This window comes from Melozone crissalis, unplaced genomic scaffold (genome assembly GCF_028551555.1).
Source record: "Melozone crissalis strain CALT ecotype California unplaced genomic scaffold, PUWL_Pcris_2 ptg000222l_1, whole genome shotgun sequence".
Lineage (NCBI taxonomy): Eukaryota > Metazoa > Chordata > Aves > Passeriformes > Passerellidae > Melozone > Melozone crissalis.
Genome location: NW_026535985.1, coordinates 650,507 through 668,493, shown reverse-complemented (window position 1 = coordinate 668,493; position 17,987 = coordinate 650,507). Strand labels below are relative to the sequence as shown.

The 17,987-nt window shown below is 56.9% G+C and overlaps 1 protein-coding gene across 1 annotated transcript in view; it reads left to right on the top strand.

Moving 5' to 3' along the window:
- LRP1 (LDL receptor related protein 1) overlaps window positions 1-17,987 on the top strand; it is a 120,313-nt gene that overhangs the window by 63,837 nt on the left and 38,489 nt on the right. Inside the window, exons 20-43 of the mRNA XM_054294216.1 lie at window positions 1,559-1,726; window positions 2,770-2,952; window positions 3,583-3,783; window positions 3,865-4,110; window positions 5,194-5,391; window positions 6,419-6,623; window positions 7,575-7,739; window positions 8,220-8,464; window positions 8,716-8,847; window positions 8,931-9,158; window positions 9,275-9,449; window positions 9,646-9,740; window positions 10,319-10,468; window positions 10,566-10,706; window positions 11,041-11,169; window positions 12,348-12,479; window positions 12,702-12,836; window positions 12,912-13,041; window positions 13,483-13,609; window positions 13,845-13,996; window positions 14,090-14,214; window positions 15,828-16,199; window positions 16,759-16,948; window positions 17,604-17,808. Of these exons, the coding sequence (XP_054150191.1) occupies window positions 1,559-1,726; window positions 2,770-2,952; window positions 3,583-3,783; window positions 3,865-4,110; window positions 5,194-5,391; window positions 6,419-6,623; window positions 7,575-7,739; window positions 8,220-8,464; window positions 8,716-8,847; window positions 8,931-9,158; window positions 9,275-9,449; window positions 9,646-9,740; window positions 10,319-10,468; window positions 10,566-10,706; window positions 11,041-11,169; window positions 12,348-12,479; window positions 12,702-12,836; window positions 12,912-13,041; window positions 13,483-13,609; window positions 13,845-13,996; window positions 14,090-14,214; window positions 15,828-16,199; window positions 16,759-16,948; window positions 17,604-17,808 (4,229 nt within the window). The remainder of the gene's footprint in view (window positions 1-1,558; window positions 1,727-2,769; window positions 2,953-3,582; window positions 3,784-3,864; window positions 4,111-5,193; window positions 5,392-6,418; window positions 6,624-7,574; window positions 7,740-8,219; window positions 8,465-8,715; window positions 8,848-8,930; window positions 9,159-9,274; window positions 9,450-9,645; window positions 9,741-10,318; window positions 10,469-10,565; window positions 10,707-11,040; window positions 11,170-12,347; window positions 12,480-12,701; window positions 12,837-12,911; window positions 13,042-13,482; window positions 13,610-13,844; window positions 13,997-14,089; window positions 14,215-15,827; window positions 16,200-16,758; window positions 16,949-17,603; window positions 17,809-17,987) is intronic.

The following is a 17,987-nucleotide window of genomic DNA, read 5'->3' as shown; positions in this document are numbered from 1 at the left end:
TTTTTGAGCCCTTCTGTGCCTTGTTGGGAATAATTTAAATCTTCAGAGCAGGGGGATAGAGTGGTGCCTGGCTGAGCAGAGCTGGGACTGCAGGACTGGGGCAGGAGCTACAGCACCATGAGGGTACCCCAACCCTGGCTGCCCCCCACTCCCCCTGCACCCTCTGCTGCTTCTGGTCTCCCCTCCCAAGCTCTGTGTGTCCCCTGTCCGTGTCCCAGTGTCTCTGTGCCACCCTCTGTGTTTGTCACCTGTGCTGTGTTGTGTTTGTCACCGTGCCCACGCTCCTGTCTGGTGGTTCTGTGTTTCAGAAAAAGATTGTGGGGATGGCTCTGACGAAAAGAACTGTCCAAAGCCTACCGGTTAGTGCATAGATCAACATGCACCAGAACCTCCCACCTGAGCCCCCCTGAGCCCCCAGACCTGTCCCTCCAGGGGGCTGTGAGCCCTGGGGGTGCTGGACACTGGCAATGCCCCCCTGTCCTCTCTGGCAATGCCCCCTGTCCCTCTGGCAATGCTCCTGTGCCTCTGGTAATGCCCCTGTGCCTCTGGTGATGCCCCTGGCGCCTCTGGCAATGCTCCAGGTAACTCTGGCAATGCCCCTGATGCCTCTGGCAATGCCCCCTGTGCCTCTGGTGATGTCTCCCAGCTCTCCAGCAATGCCCTCTGTGCCTCTGGCGATGCCCCTGTGCCTCTGGTGATGCCCCTGGTGCCTCTGGCAATGTCCCTCAGTTCTCCAGCAATGTCACCTATGCAGGAGCTGAGCTGCTGGAGAGGCCACATGGCAGCTGGCAGTGCTATTGTCCCCATCAGTGCCATCATCCCCATCAATGCCATCATCCCCATCAGTACCAATATCCCCATCAGTGCCATTGTCCCTATCAATGTCATTTTCCCCATCAGTGCCATCATCCCTATCAGTGCCATTGTCCCCATCAGTGCCAATATCTCCATCAGTGCCAATATCCCCATCAGTGCTACTGTCCCTATCAGTGCCACCATCCCCATCAGTGCCACCATCCTCATGCCCATCCTGAGGCACCAGGAGGCAAATCCCCTTGCCCAGTCTCAGGTGGGGCACCCACAGTGGATCCCTGTGGTGGTGCCCACCCCATGCCCCCTGTGCCAGGCAGGCAGAGGGGCTGCATTGCCAGTGTCCAGCTACCCTCAGACCAACCCCCCTCAAACAGCAGGCATGGGGGTCTCCTCCAGACAATCCAAACCCCCCAATTGGCTGTCCCAGCACCCCCAAAGGAGCTCCCATCCCCAGAGTGGAGCCCAAGCCCCCCCAGGTTCATGGCTGATCTATGCAGTTTCTGTGTTCCATTTTCTCTGTGTGCTGCTGGAGCTGTGGGGTGGGAGGGCTGGGGGGTCTCCAGCCCTTGGTGGGGGTCCCACCACCACCACTGATGAGGGGCTGCTGTCACCCCACGTCCCCTCTGTGGCGTGGCCTGTCCTGTCCCCCCCCATTGTTCTGGGGGTCTTTGCTGTCCTCCCTCCTTCCATCCCTGTCCTGGCCGGGCTCCTGCTGACCCCCTGGCCACCCCAATTCCCTCTGCAGACAACGACTGTGGGGACAACAGTGACGAGGCTGGCTGCAGCCACTCCTGCTCCAGCAACCAGTTCAAATGCAACAGCGGCCGCTGCATCCCCGTGCACTGGACCTGTGATGGGGACAACGACTGTGGGGACTACAGCGACGAGACCCACGCCAACTGCACCAACCAGGGTGAGCCCCAGCACGTGGGAGAGACCCCCAAGCACAGCCATTGCCAAAATGAAGGGGATTCTGCAGCTTTCTCTGTACCCAGATCCCCCTCCTGCTTCTAGGCAGGGAATTCTGCAGCTTTCTGTGCCCACACTCAGTGCTCAGATGCCCTTCCTGCCCAAAATTCATGGAATTCTGCGGCCTTCTCTGTGCCCAGATCCCCCTCCTGCTTCTAGGCAGGGAATTCTGCAGCTTTTTCTGGCCACATTCAGTGCCCAGATCCCCATCCTGACACTCTGGGTGCATCCAGCTGTTTTAGTGCCTGGTCCTTGCCCTGTCCTGGAGCCACGGATCCTCCTCCTGTGTCTCTGGGTGCCTCCAGCTGTTTTCCTGCTAGCTGAATGCCTGGTCCCCATTCAGTCCTGGAGCCCCAGATCCCCATCCTGTGTCTCGGGGTGCATCTAGCTGTTTCCCTGCTGGCTGACTGGTCCTGCTGCTGGTCCTTGCCCAGTCCCGTAGCCCCAGATCCCCATCCTGACACTCTGGGTGCCTCCAGATATTTCCTTGCTGTCTGAGTTCCGGGTCCTTGCCCAGTCCTGTAGCCCCAGATCCCCATCCTGACACTCTGGCTGCCTCCAGCTGTTTCCCTGCTGTCTGAGTGCCTGGTCCCCATTCACTCCTGGAGCCCCAGATCCCACTCCTGTGCCTGTGGGTGCTTCCAGCTGTTTTCCTGCTGGTTGGGTGCCTGGTCCTTGCCCAGTCCTGGAGCCCCAGATCCCCATCCTGTGCTTCCAGCTGTTTCCCTGCTGTCTGAGTGCCTGGTCCCCATTCACTCCTGAACCCCCAGAACCCCCCTCCTAACGTTCTGGGTGCCTCCAGTTATTTCCCTGCTGGCTGAGTGCCTGGTCCCCATTCACTCCTGGATCCCCAGATCCCCATCCTGACACTCTGGGTGCATCCAGCTGTTTCCCTGCTGGCTGAGTGGTCCTGCTGCTGGTCCCCACCCAGTCCTGGAGCCCCCCAGCTCCACGGGGTGCAGGCAGTGAGCTGAGCCCTCCCCACAGCCACACGCCCACCCGGGGGCTGCCACACGGACGAGTTCCAGTGCCGGCTGGACGGGCTGTGCATCCCCATGCGATGGCGCTGTGACGGTGACACGGACTGCATGGACTCCAGCGACGAGAAGAACTGCGAGGGGGTCACCCACGTCTGCGACCCCAACGTCAAATTCGGCTGCAAGGATTCAGGTGAGAGCAGGGGGGAAAGGGGATCCCAGCTGGGGCTGGTGGGATAATGCAGAAACACAAACAGCCAACCAGTGAATCGTGATCCTGATGGATGGTGTCATCTTCAGATCCTTTCTGCTCTTCTCTGAGGAATGGGACACACTTTGGTGGGCTGGGGACAAAGGAGGAGGGACACCAGTTCAGGGGATGGCCTTCTGAGCCCCCAGGCCCTCCCTGACCTGTCCTATCCAACTTTTGGGGAGCCCTGAGCTACTCAAACACCCTCATGTCCCTCCCTGGTCTGTCTAACCTGTCTGTCCGTCCATCTGTCCGTCCCTGGGTTCACTGACCTGTCTGTCCCTGGGCTGACCAATCTGTCTGTCCATCTATCTCTCCCTGGGCTGAATGACCTGTCTGTCCATCCCTGGGCTCACTGACCTGTCTGCCTGTCTGCCTGTTCCTTCCTAGACTGACCAATCTGTCTGTCCATCCCTGGGCTGACTGACCTGTCTGTCTGTCCCTCCCTGGGCTGACTGACCTGTCTGCCTGTCCCTGGACTGACCAGTCTGTCCATCCCTGGGCTGACTGACTTGCTTGTCTGCCTGGAATAACTGGTTCTGCTCTGCTCCCTTCCCACTCTCTCCCTTTCAGCCCGGTGCATCAGCAAGGCCTGGGTCTGTGACGGTGACAGTGACTGTGAGGACAACTCAGACGAGGAGAACTGCGAGTCCCTGGTGTGCAAACCCCCCTCCCACACCTGTGCCAACAACACCTCCATCTGCCTGCCCCCCGAGAAGCTCTGCGACGGCTCCGACGACTGCGGCGACGGCTCCGACGAGGGCGAGCTCTGCGGTGAGCCCAGGGCCAGACGTGGGGACGCTTGGTGACCCGAGAGTGGCACCAGGAGGTGACAACCGTGTCCTGTCCCCACAGATCAGTGCTCCCTCAACAACGGAGGCTGCAGCCACAACTGCACGGTGGCACCTGGAGAGGGCATCGTGTGCTCCTGTCCCCTGGGCATGGAGCTGGGTGCTGACAACAAGACCTGCCAGATCCAGAGCTACTGTGCCAAGCACCTCAAGTGCAGCCAGAAGTGCGAGCAGGACAAGTACAATGTCAAGTGTTCCTGCTACGAGGGATGGATGCTGGAGCCTGATGGAGAGAGCTGCAGAAGCCTGGGCAAGTTCTCATTGTGTGCTGGAGGGCAGAGCTCCAAGGGGAGCCAAAGCTGAGCCCATCCTGCAGCCCCCAGCCCCATATTTCCCTTGGCTGTGCTGGGGCAGGGAGAGCTGCAGGAATAACCTGGGATTGTTCCAGACCTGCAGCCCCCAGCCCCATATTTCCATTGGCTGTGCAGGGGCAGCAGGAATAACATGGCAGGGATTGTTCCAGACCTTGGCATCCTAACCCAAAACCCTGGGTGTGTTTTGGGGGTCACCAGGGACTGGGAGCAGCCCCCCAAATGTGCTGGGGCAGGGAGAGCTGGGGGAATAGCCTGGCAGGGATTGTTCCAGACCTTGGCATAGTTTGCAAGGTTTCCAAAACCCTGGGTGTGTTTTGGGAGGCACCAGGGACTGGTAGAAGCCCCCCAGCTGCCTCGGGGGTTGTGCTGATGGATGTGGCTGGGTGATGGTGGGATTTGTGCTGACAAGGACTGAGTGCACTGTCCCCTGCCTTGTTTCTGACCCTTCCCTGCTTCCCCCAGACCCTTTTAAGCTGTTCATCATCTTCTGCAACTGCAGTGGGTTGGAGGAATGTGCTGGGGCAGGGAGAGCTGGGGGAATAGCCTGGCAGGGATTATTCCAGACCTTGGGCATCCTTTGCAAGGTTTCCAACACCCTGGGTGTGTTTTGGGGGGCGCCAGGGACTGGGAGCAGCCCTCAGCTGCCTCAGGAGGAGTTTGTCCTCTCATGGAGCTGAAGATTGTGCTGATGGCCGTGGCTGCATGATGATGGGTTTTGTGCTGTGTGTTTTGGGGGGCACCAGGAACTGGGAGCAGCCCCCCAAATGTGCTGGGGCAGGGAGAGCTGGGGGAATAGCCTGGCAGGGGATTGTTCCAGACCTTGGCATCATTTTCAAGGTTTCCAAAACCCTGGGTGTGTTTTGGGGGGCACCAGGGACTGGAGCAGTCCCCCAGCTACCTTGGGGGGTTTGTTGTCTCATTGAGCTGGGGGTTGTGCTGACTGATGGTGGGATTTGTGCTGACAAGGACTGAGTGCACTGTCCCCTGCCTTGTTTCTGACCCTTCCCTGCTTCTTCCAGACCCTTTTAAGCCGTTCATCATCTTCTCCAACCGCCACGAGATCCGGCGCATCGACCTGCACCGAGGGGATTACAGCGTGCTGGTGCCCGGGCTGCGCAACACCATCGCCCTGGACTTCCACCTCAACCAGAGCTCCCTGTACTGGACTGACGTGGTGGAGGACAAAATCTACAGGGGAAAGCTGCTGGAGAACGGGGGTGAGGAGCCCTGGGTTGGAGGAGCTGGGGGTTGGAGGTGTGGGGTCAGTGATTTCGTGGCGTGCGATGCAGCAGCTGATAGTGATATCACTGATAGTGGTATCAGCCCTTGGCCCTGATAGTGATCTTGTTCTGCTCTCATTATGCAGTAGTTAATTAGTATTCCCAGCACTTCCCTGCTGGTAATTGCAGCCCAGCAGCTGGGCACAGAGAGGACGCCCTCCCCAGCAGTGCTGCTCCCACAGGAGCCCAGTGGCAGGAGTAGGGATGGGGGGCTGAGCCCTTTGGGGTCAGGATTATGGATAGGGAGTGCTGAGCCCTTTGGGGTCTGACCATGGATGGATGCTGAGCCCTTTGGGGTGTGGGACATGGATGGGGACTGAGCTCTTTGGGGCCTGGGACATGGATGGATGCTGAGCCCTTTGAGGAGCTTTGAGGTCTGGACTATGGATGGGTGCTGAGTTCTTTGGGGCTTGGAACATGGATGGGGGCTGAGCTCTTTGGGGTCTGGACTATGGATGGGGGCTGCGCCCTTTGGGGTCTGGAACATGGATGGGGGCTGAGCTCTTTGGGGTCAGGATTATGGATGGGAGTGCTGAGCTCTTTGGGGTCTGATAATGGATAAGGTGTGCTGAGCCCTTTGGGGTTTGGACTGTGGATGGATGCTGAGCCCTTTAGGGTCTGGATTAAGGATAGAAGGTGCTGATCTCTTTTGTATCTGACCATAGATAGGGAGTGCTGAGCCCTTTGGGGTCTGGACTACAGATTAGGAGTGCTGAGCTCTTTGGGGTCTGGGATATGGATTGGGGGTGCTGAGCTCTTTAGGATCTGACAGTGGATAGGGTGTGCTGAGCTCTTTGGGGTTTGGACCATGCACAGGGGTGGTTCAGGCCCTGTTTGGGGAGGACACATGCCCTCACAATCAACCCCAGCTGAGCTGGTTGGAGCTGCTGGGGATACAGGGGTGGTGGTTCTGTGTGGGCTGGGGAAGTGGCACCACACTGAGCCCTCACCTTGTGCTCCACAGCCCTGACCAGCTTTGAGGTGGTCATACAGTACGGCCTGGCCACCCCTGAGGGGCTGGCCGTGGACTGGATCGCTGGCAACATCTACTGGGTGGAGAGCAACCTGGACCAGATCGAGGTGGCCAAGCTGGATGGCACCATGAGGACCACGCTGCTGGCCGGGGACATCGAGCACCCTCGCGCCATCGCCCTGGACCCTCGCTACGGGTGAGCCAGGAGGGGACAGCGCCCGCCAGGATATTGGAATTAAATACCAATATAGCCAGATGGAACGTGCCTGGGCTCCTCTGGCCATGGCTGCTTGACCAAAGGTGGCAGCTGTGGTGGTTTCACCTCAGAGACACCTTTTGGCTGGCTGGATATTGCAGCAAAAGTGAGAGTGCCGCCTCAGGGGTCTCTTCCCTGGTTGATCCATCCCCAGGATCGAGCTGCCCCACGTTGGGTGCCAATATAATGGAATTAAATACCAATATAGCCAGATGGAACATGCCTGGGCTTATCCAGCCCTTGCTGCTTGACCAAAGGCAGCAGCTGTGGTGGTTTCACCTCAGAAACACTTTTGGCCAGCTGCGTGTGTGGTGTTTCACCCCAGAGACACTTTTGGCCAGCTGGATATTGCAGCTGGGTGCCTGGGACAAGTCCAGGCTTGCAGGAGCTCAGGTTTACCTCTACTGGAGAAGCTTTAAGGCCATGGTGAAGGAAAGGAATCGGTTCTGACGGAGGGTTTGGATCCAGAGCTTTATTCTGACCCGCAGACCTCTGAATGCAGCAACAGCTCCAACAGAACTCCCTGACCCTGTGGTTGCTGTTCCTTTTAACCCTGGGGAGAGGGGCAGGGAAGGGGTAGGGAGCCACCAGACAGGTACAGGAGGGGAGGGACAAAGGGACAGAGGACACCTGGCTGGCCCAATGTCCCCCAGGGCTAAGAGGCATCTTTTGAACTTCACCAATCACTCCACCCCTTTCTGGAATGCCAAGTTTGACAGACAGCACTCAGCAGGGGCAAGGGAGGGGAAGGGAAAGGTGATTAGCACACCTGGGGGAAGAGCGGGGATGGACAGGGTATTACATCACACCGCAACACCCGGACACCTGTGGATCGTGTGGGGGATGAGGCCATGGGCTGCTGTCCTTGCTCACAGCCTCCTCTCCTGGCAGGATCCTGTTCTGGACAGACTGGGACGCCAGCCTGCCCCGCATCGAGGCCGCCTCCATGAGCGGCGAGGGCCGACGCACCATCCACAAGGAGACGGGCTCGGGGGGATGGCCCAACGGGCTCACTGTGGACTACCTGGAGAAGAGGATCCTCTGGATCGATGCTAGGTAGGGCCAGGGCACCTCAGTGTCCCTCCCAGTCTGGATCTTCATCTGGTTCCAGTGTTGTGCTGGGCTGGGAGAGAGAAGCCTTCACATTGTGGGGCTTCTCTTCTGGATCTGACCATAGATGAGGGGTGCTGAGCCATTTAGGGTCTGACCATGGATAGGGGGTGCTGAGCTCTTTGAGGTCTGACCATGGATAGGGGGTGCTGAGCTCTTTGGGGTCTGACCATGGATAGGGTGTGCTGAGCTCTTTAGGGTCAGGATTATGGATAGGGGGTGCTGAGTTCTTTGGGGTGCTGACCATAGATGGGAGGTGTTTGTGTCTCCAGCATGTGCCAGCCCTGGCTCTGGATGTTCTCTTCTGTGGATCCTGGTGTAAATCAGCAGGATTAGACCTTGGACCCTGCTGGTTGTTGCTGTTGGGTTCAAGACCCCGTGGTGCCCCCTCCTCACCTCCCTCACCCTCATCTCCCCCCGGCACAGGTCGGATGCCATCTACTCAGCCCTGTATGATGGCACAGGGCACATCGAGGTGCTGAGGGGACACGAGTACCTGTCCCACCCCTTTGCTGTCACCCTCTATGGCGGGGAGGTCTACTGGACCGACTGGCGCACCAACACCTTGGCCAAGGCCAACAAGTGGACAGGGCACAACGTGACCGTGGTGCAGAGGACCAACACTCAGCCCTTTGACCTGCAGGTGTATCACCCCTCCCGGCAGCCCCTGGGTGAGTGCAGGGGAGGACAGGGTGGGGGGACAACAGGGGGTGGCACTGGTGCTTGCTCTAAGCACACTAACCCTTGGATGGGCTTAGACCAAGTGCCAGGTGGATGCTGCTCTCATCCTTGTGGTTGCCACTTTGCCCCATCAGGTGATGCTTGATGGGGCAGGCAGGGTCTGGGGTGGCTGCAGCTCTTGGGGGCTCCTGGGTGGGTATCCCCAAGGCTGGGATGTCGCTGAGTGCTGTCCCCTTTGCAGCTCCTAATCCCTGTGAAGCCAATGGGGGAAAAGGGCCGTGTTCCCACCTCTGCCTCATCAACTACAACCGCACCCTGTCCTGTGCCTGCCCCCACCTCATGAAGCTGGACAAGGACAACACCACCTGCTATGGTAGGGATCTGCTTGGAGAGCTGGTTGGGAGGATGAGGGGGTGCTCTGGAGCTGAGATCCCACCTCTGCCCTTCTTATTCCAGAATTTAAGAAGTTCCTGCTGTACGCACGGCAGATGGAGATCCGGGGCGTGGACATTGACAACCCCTACTACAACTACATCATCTCCTTCACCGTGCCTGACATTGACAACGTCACCGTGGTGGACTACGATGCCCTGGAGCAGCGCATTTACTGGTCAGATGTCCGCACCCAGACCATCAAGAGAGCCTTCATCAACGGCACCGGCGTGGAGACCGTCGTGTCTGCAGGTTGGTGTGGAGGGAGATGGGATCCTCCAAAGCCTTCAGCTCCTTGGGATTTGCCCTTCCTCTTCATCTGAGCATCATTCCAGCCCTGACGAGCTCCCATCTTCATTCCCTTGCAGACCTGCCCAACGCTCACGGCCTCTCCGTGGATTGGGTTTCCAGAAATCTCTTCTGGACCAGCTACGATGCCAACAAGAAACAGATCAACGTGGCCAGGCTGGATGGCTCTTTCAAGAACGCCGTGATCCAAGGGCTGGACAAACCTCACTGCCTGGTGGTGCACCCACTCCGGGGGTGAGTATAAGTGTGCACCCACCAGTGTGTGCCAATCCAGGTGTGCACAGGGCTTTGGCTCCCTCCTGGGTAGGGACAAGGGGCTATGGGGCTGCCCAGGCTGTGCCACGAGCAGGTGAGGGGCTCTGCAAGGCTGGAAGGGTGCAGGGGGCTGCTGGCACCATGGCCCCTCACCCACTGTCCCCTCACCTTGCAGGAAGCTCTACTGGACAGATGGGGACAACATCAGTGTGGCCAACATGGATGGCAGCAACCGCACGCTGCTGTTCACCAACCAGAAGGGACCTGTTGGTATGGACCCCCCCATAGCCCCCAGGATCCCCCACCTCGCCTTGCTGTCCTACAGAGCCTCAAGTTCCCACTCTGGCTCCTTGGGGAGGTGGCAGCTGTCCTGTGCTGGGTCACCATGACCTCAGCTGCCTGCTCTCTCCATGGATCCCATCCCATGGATCCCATCCCATTCCATCCCATTCCATGGATCCCATTGATTCCATCCCATTGATCCTATCAATCTCATTGATCCCATCCCATTGATCCTATCTCATAGATCCCATCCCATTGATCACATCGATCCTGTTGATCCTATTGATCCCATTGATAGCATCCCATTGATCCCATCTTATCCCATCCCATCCCATCGATCCTATGGATCCTATCCCATGGATCCTGTTGATCTTGCTGATCCCATTCCATTGATCCCATCAATCCCATCCCATTGATCCCATTGATCCCATTGATCCCATTGATCCCATCAATCCCATGGACCCCATCCCATCCCATCCCATCTCATGGATCCTATCCCATCCCACCTCCTGATCTGTCGCGGTCCCTGCGTGCCACCAGCCCGGTGACATTCCCATCCTTTCCAGGCCTGGCCATCGACTACCCGGAGAGCAAACTGTACTGGATCAGCTCTGGCAACGGCACCATCAACAGGTGTGACCTGGATGGCAGCAACCTGGAGGTGATCGAGTCCCTGAGGAGCCAGCTGAGCAAGGCCACCGCCCTGGCCATCATGGGTGAGGGGGGACACCATTCCCTGTCTCCTGCTCCTTCCCAAACCCTCCTGCCCACCACAGTGTGCCACATGCTCCTGCTTTGTCCCCACCACCACAGGGGACAAGCTGTGGTGGGCTGACCAGGCCTCGGAGAGAATGGGCACCTGCAACAAGAAGGACGGCACGGAGGTGACGGTGCTGCGCAACAGCACCACGCTGGTGATGCACATGAAGGTGTACGATGAGAGCATCCAGCAAGGTCAGTGTGGGCTCCTGGGGCAGAAATCCCATGCAGAGACCCCCGAGCAGCTGCTCAGCCCCTCTGTCGTGGCTCTATCCCTTGGAGCCCCCTTGGCAGCTGGCCCAAGCCTTGCCCTTTCACTTGTGCCAAGCCTGTGCTGGCTGCTCTCTCCATCCCGTCCCATCCCATCCCATCCCATGGATCCCATCCCATCCCATCCCATCCCTTGGGTCCCATCCCATCCCATCCCTGGCTGGTGCAGGGCACTCACACCTCGTGTGGGTGCTGCCCCAGCTGTCCCAGCCCTGGTGGGTGCCCCCTGTAGCCCCTCACCCCCTTTTCTGTGCCACAGCTGGGACCAACCCCTGCAGCCAGAACAACGGCGACTGCTCGCAGCTGTGCCTGCCCACCTCGGAGAGCTCCCGCTCCTGCATGTGCACTGCAGGCTACAGCCTCAAGAGTGGGCAGCAGTCCTGTGAAGGTGTGTGCTTGTCCCTGTCCCCTCCCTGAGTCACCCCTTGGCCACCCCAACCATGCCTGTGGCCATCTGAGTTGGTGGCCCCTTGTTCTGGCTGCTCATGGGCTCCTCCCCAATGCTCTGTGTCCATCACTGCAGGGCACCAGAGGGACACTGGGGGGCTTGGTGGGCTCAGGTGGCATCAAGACCCCTTGCATGGGCTGTCCCTGATGAGTGTGGGGCCACTGGTGGAGGGGATTGGGACAGGACAGTCTCAAGCTATGTCAGGGAAGGTATAGATTGGATATTAGGAGGAAATTTATCACCAAAAGAATAATAAAGTACTGGAATGCTCTTCCCAGGGAGGTGGCAGAATCACCATCTCTGGATGTGTTTAAAAAAAGGCTGGACATGGCACTTGGTGCTATAGTTGAGGTGTTAGGGCATAGGTTGGACTTGATGATCTTAGAGGTCTCTTCCAACCTCATGATTCTGTGATTCTGTGGTTTATTCTGTGATTCTGTGATTCTGTGATTCTGGGATTGATTCTGTGATTCTGTGATTCATTCTGTGATTCATTCTGTGATTCTGTGTTCTGTGATTGATTCTGTGATTCTGTGATTGATTCTGTGATTGATTCTGTGATTGATTCTGTGATTAATTCTGTGATTGATTCTGTGATTCTGTGATTGATTCTGTGATCCTGTGACCCTCCCAGGGAGAGGTGACACCCTGGCTGTGGGCAGCAGGTTGGGCACACTGGGAGCAGAGCCAGGCACATCCCTCACTCTGCAGATCTCCCATGCCCACTTTGTTCTGTGCCATCCCCTCGGGCACTGCCAGGGCCTCTCTCTCAAAGGCTGTTTGTGTGCAAAATGTTCTGGGTGGTTTCGGGGGGGTTTGGCAGAGCTCTGCACCATCTGGGTCAGGGCAGGGGCTGAATAACAAGTGCTGCCCTGACCCAGATGAGCTGTGGAGCCTTTGCCAAGGGGGTGGGGGTGGTGGGTGGTGGGAAAGGGGTTCACTTGTGCCCCCCTGGAGCAGGGCAGGACCAGGATTGTGCCAGGGTTGCAGCCCCCAGTGTTGCTGCGTCTGCAGAACGCTGCCAAGCTCATGCTCCTCTCCTGTCACAATTTCCCATGGTGGAGGGACAGCCTGTGGGTTTTGGGGTGTGTCTGACTGTCCCTACACCTGTGCTGCAGGTGTTGGCTCCTTCCTGCTGTACTCAGTGCACGAGGGGATCCGGGGCATCCCCCTGGACCCCAATGACAAGTCGGACGCTCTGGTGCCGGTGTCGGGAACTTCCCTGGCTGTGGGAATCGACTTCCATGCAGGTGATGCAGGGCTGGGGACAGGACAGGGGGGCTGGGGACAGAACAGGGGATGGGGGGCATGAGGGGGACATCACCATCACCCTTTTGGCACCCTGGAATGCCCCCTTGGCAGCGCCACGTGAGGGAGAATTTCAGGGCTCCAGGGTGGAGGTTTTTACCATTCTGGAGTGACCAGAGGTGGTCACTGACTTGTCCACTCCTCCCTCCTTGTCCCTCTCTCAGAGAATGACACGATTTACTGGGTGGACATGGGCCTGAGCACCATCAGTCGAGCCAAGAGGGACCAGACGTGGCGTGAGGATGTGGTGACCAACGGCATTGGCCGCGTGGAGGGCATTGCTGTGGACTGGATTGCAGGTGGGATGGGGCTCTGGGGACAGGGCCAGGGGGGACAGTGGGGCTTGTGTGGGGGCTCACCATCCCCTCTTGCAGGAAACATCTACTGGACGGACCAGGGCTTTGATGTCATTGAGGTGGCCAGGCTGAATGGGTCCTTCCGATACGTGGTCATCTCACAGGGGCTGGACAAGCCGCGGGCCATCACAGTCCATCCAGAGAAGGGGTGAGATGCTGCCCCAAAGAGGGGCATCACCTGTGGGGTGGGCACAGGGTGAGACCACCAGCACCTCCAGCAGAGCCGTATGTGTGCACACAGCAGGGAAGGACTCGCTACACCAAGGAGTCCAAACCTTGGATTTAATCCTCTTTTCACTGATGAGCTGAACTCCCTGGGGGCCCCTTGGGACCTGGTGGGTGTCAGAACCTCAGAAAATCCAAGTGGAGCATCCTTAGTGGATTCAGCTTTGGGCAGAGCCCCAGGGAGAGCAGAGGAGTTTGGATGTGGGGAGGGATGGAGATGCAGAGCATGTGATGTCTGTGGGTGTGCAGGGTCTGGATTGAAACCCAGTGTGGGGGATGAATGGGGTGGTGTCTGTCCTTTACTCAAAGGTCCAATGCTGCTCGTGGTGACAAACCTGTGGTGACATCCCTGCTGTCCCCTCAGGTACCTGTTCTGGACAGAGTGGGGGCAGTACCCCCGCATCGAGCGCTCGCGCCTGGACGGCACTGAGAGGATGGTGCTGGTCAATGTCAGCATCAGCTGGCCCAACGGCATCTCTGTGGACTACGAGGTACAGTTGGCACCTGGGAGGATGGCACCAGTCCCCAGGGTCCCTGGATGGTCCCTGGATGGTCCCTGAATGGTTCTGTGGCCATGTCCTGCTGCTGGGGACATGCTTGCCCGCCTTGGGCCTCCAGGGTCTCAGGAGGGTTTTCCAAGGTGCTCTGAACCCCAGGACATCCTGCCAGAGGTGCAGAGGGTGGTGCTGCCCCCACACCAACTGGGATGTTGTCTCACCCCTGCAGGATGGGAAGTTGTACTGGTGTGATGCCCGGACAGACAAAATCGAGCGGATTGACCTGGAAACGGGTGAGAACAGAGAGGTTGTCCTGTCCAGCAACAACATGGACATGTTCTCCGTGTCAGTCTTTGAGGAATACATTTACTGGAGTGATAGGTGAGGTGCCAAAGGGGCTGGGGGCTCTGTGGAGGATGGGGGGAGCTGGTGGGAAGGTGGGGAAGGGTCCTTGGTGACCGTGTTCTCCTTCAGGACCCACGCCAACGGCTCCATCAAAAGAGGAAACAAGGACAACGCCACCGAGTCGGTGTCCCTGAGGACTGGGATTGGTGTGCAGCTCAAGGACATCAAAGTCTTCAACCGGGCCCGGCAGAAGGGTAGGTCTGAGCATGGGGGGCAGATCTTCATGTGGGGAATAGGGTTGGGATTACTCCATCCCCATTGGAGTTGTGTTGCACTGTGGTTTGAGCCCGTTCCTTCCTCCATGGTTTGAGCCTGTTCCGTCCTCCAGAAGTGCTGAGCACTGAAAGTGCCTGACAGAGTCAGAACCCAACCTGACACCCTGTGGGTTGGGGTTTTGGCAGCAGTCCCATTTGAAATGTGGCTGCAGCCCTCCTGCAGTGTCAGGGGTCGTTCTGTTGGAGCAAGGGGGTCCTGTACAGAAGGATTTATTCTTCCTCTGAAGATCCAGTGGAAGAAAAGGCAACTGCTGCTCCTCTGGGGAAAGCAGTGGAGAAGCTGTGCTGGTGTCTCAAAACCTCTGGATTATATCTGGGTAGGAATGTTTGAAATCTCAGATTGTATCCAGGTAGGAATGTTTGAAATCTCGGCTTGTATCCAGGTAGGAATGTTTGAAAGCTCAGATTATATCCAGGTAGGAATGTGTGAAATCTCAGACTATATCTGGGTAGGAATGTTTGAAATCTCAGATTGTATCCAGGTAGGAATGCTTGGCTCCTCCCCCTGTGCGAAGCATCTCACAATGAGAAGCTGTAGCTCTTATCAGCCATGCAGTGACATTCAGTAGCTGTTATCAGCTGATGTCCTCTCTTGAGGGAGGTGTGAATGTGGTCACTCAAAGAGAGAGATAAAGCACACTGCTCACTTGACAAAAGATAATCTGCCATACAGATGGTAATTGAAAACAACTTGCATTGCAATCTTCAACAGGGTAAGAGGACAAAGTTCTCATTACAATGCATTAAATCTTCTTTTGTGTTGAATATTCTGATTTTCACTAACCAATCTAGTACAAGATACAAATCCTATAGCATTTACATACAGCCTATAAGAATCATTGCATTATCATATTGTGTTACATTTTAAACCCTAAAAATTACTCTTTGGACTCCTTCTGCTAAGCCTAAAAACTCCTCTTTGGAGTAGTTTTAAACTCTAAAATCTCCTCTTTGGACCCTTCTGCCAATCTAGCAGGGTCTGCTCTGACTCTTGGAGCTGTCTGCAAGCACAGGGTGTTGTTCCATCAAAAGGGGATCACCTTCAGCCAGCCACACCATTGTTTTCCAGTTGTTCAGTAGCTAAAGTATCTCAAAGCTTGCTTTCACTTTCAATCTCACTTATAGCTTATAGTTTCCATATTCTCACAACCTTTTGCCAGACAATCCTATTTATAAGGCTTTCTTGTTTCATCTCCCCCAACGTCCTCACCTTGTCTGTCTGTGTATCTGTCTGTGTGTCTGTCTGTCTGTGATCCCCCTGGCTCACCTAAACCTGCTTTCATTTAAATCTCGCTTATGGCTTCCATATTCTCACAACCTTTTGCCAGACAATCCTATTTATAAGCCTTTCTTGTTTCACCTTCCCCAACATCCTCACCTGTCTGTCTGTGTGCCTGTCCATCCACGATCCTCCCTGGCTCACCTAAACCTGCTTTCATTTCAATTTCGCTTACAGCTTCCATATTCTCACAACCTTTTGCCAGACAATCCTATTTATGAGGCTTTCCTGTTTCACCTTGCCCAACATCCAGGCACCAACGTCTGTGCCCAGAACAACGGGGGCTGCCAGCAGCTGTGCCTGTTCCGCGGCGGCGGGCAGAGGACGTGCGCCTGCGCCCACGGGATGCTCTCCGAGGACGGTGTCAGCTGCCGCGACTACGACGGGTACCTGCTCTACTCGGAGCGCACCATCCTCAAGAGCATCCACCTGTCGGATGAGAACAACCTCAACGCGCCCATCAAGCCCTTCGAGGACGCCGAGCACATGAAGAATGTCATCGCTTTGGCCTTCGATTATCGCTACGGCTCCAAGGGCAGCAACCGCATCTTCTACAGCGACATCCACTTCGGGAACATCCAGCAGATCAATGACGATGGCACGGGGCGCAAGACCATCGTGGAGAGTGAGTGGCAGGGGGTTCTCAATTGGGATATTACCAATATTGCTGGACAGGACGTACCTTGGCTTGTCTGGCCCGTGGTGCTGAACCAAGTAGCAGCAACTGTGGTGTTTTCACCCCAGAGACACTTTTGGCCAGCTAGATCTGTGGTGTTTTCACACCAGAGACACTTGGATGTGTGGTGTTTTCACCCCAGAGACATTTTTGGCCAGCTGGATGTGTGGTGTTTCACCCCACAGACACTTTGGACCAGCTGGATCACCCCAGAGACACTTTTGGCTGGCTGGGTGTGTGGTGTTTCATCCCAGTTAGCTGGCTGGATGTGTCGTGTTTTCACCCCAGAGAAACTTTTGGCTGGCTGGATCACCCCAGAGACACTTTTAGCCAGCTTGAAATATGGTGTTTCACACATAGACACTTTTGGCTCTCTGGGTGTGTGGTGTTTTGCCCCAGAGACACCTTTTTAAAACACTTTTTTTTTTACTTTATACTGTAAAAATTAAATACTTTTTTAGTTGTACACCATGCTCAGGGCTGGCTGTGACCTTTTCTGTCCCCACAGACGTGGGCTCAGTGGAGGGACTGGCCTACCACCGTGGCTGGGACACCCTGTACTGGACCAGCTACACCACGTCCACCATCACCCGGCACACGGTGGACCAGAGCAGGCTGGGGGCCTTCGAGAGGGAGACTGTGATCACCATGTCAGGGGATGACCACCCCCGGGCCTTCGTGCTGGACGAGTGCCAGAAGTGAGTGACCACTGAGGGTCCAGCCAGCATCCCCAGGGATCCTCATGGTAGTGGGGAGGGAGCTCTGGATCCCAGCACAGGACTCCCAGGGAGGAAGGACCCTGTAGCCCCCTCCCCATAAATAGCTTCAGAACCCCTGTGCCATCCCCATCCATGGGTTGCAGCACCCTCATTCACCCCCTTCCCACTGGTTTTAGTGGGAATGTTGTCCCATGCATCCACCAGCCATGGAGGGATGGGCTGAGCCAACCTGGATGAGGCTGAGCTGGAGCTCCAAAGGTGTTTTGTGTCCCTCTCAGATCCCTTATCCCATCCCCATCCAAAGAATGCCACATTTCCCAGTTGGCTGCAGCACCTTCCCACTCGTTTTATGTCCCATGCATCCCCCAGTTCCTGGAAGCCCCCCAGCCATGGAGGGATGGCCTGGATGTGGCTGAGCTGGGGCTCCAAACGTGTTTTGTGTCCCCCCCAGACCCGCTATCCCATCCTCATCCATGGGGTGCAGCAGCCTCATTCACCCCCATCCCACTCGTTTTATGTGGGAATGTTGTCCCATTTATCCCTGGAAGCCCCCAGCCGTGGAGGGATGGGCTGAGCAGGCCTGGACGTGGCTGAGCTGGTGCTCCAAAGGTGTTTTGTGTCCCTCCCCTCCCAGCCTGATGTTCTGGACCAACTGGAACGAGCAGCACCCCAGCATCATGCGGGCCACCCTCTCCGGCGCCAACGTCCTCATCATCATCGACCAGGACATACGGACGCCCAACGGGTTGGCCATCGACCACAAGGCTGAGAAGATTTACTTCTCTGATGCCACCCTGGACAAGATTGAGCGCTGTGAATATGATGGCTCTCATCGCCACGTGAGTCTTAGGACAGGGAGATGGGGAGGAGGGTGTCCAAAATGGGGCTGGAGTGTGGGCAGAGGGAAGCAGAGATGTTCCTGGGGCTGGGGAGGTCACTCTATGTTTGGAGGGCTCTGGGGCTGCACCCCAAAGTGGGTTCCTCCTGCTCCCACTTGGGCTGTGTCCCTGAGAAGTGA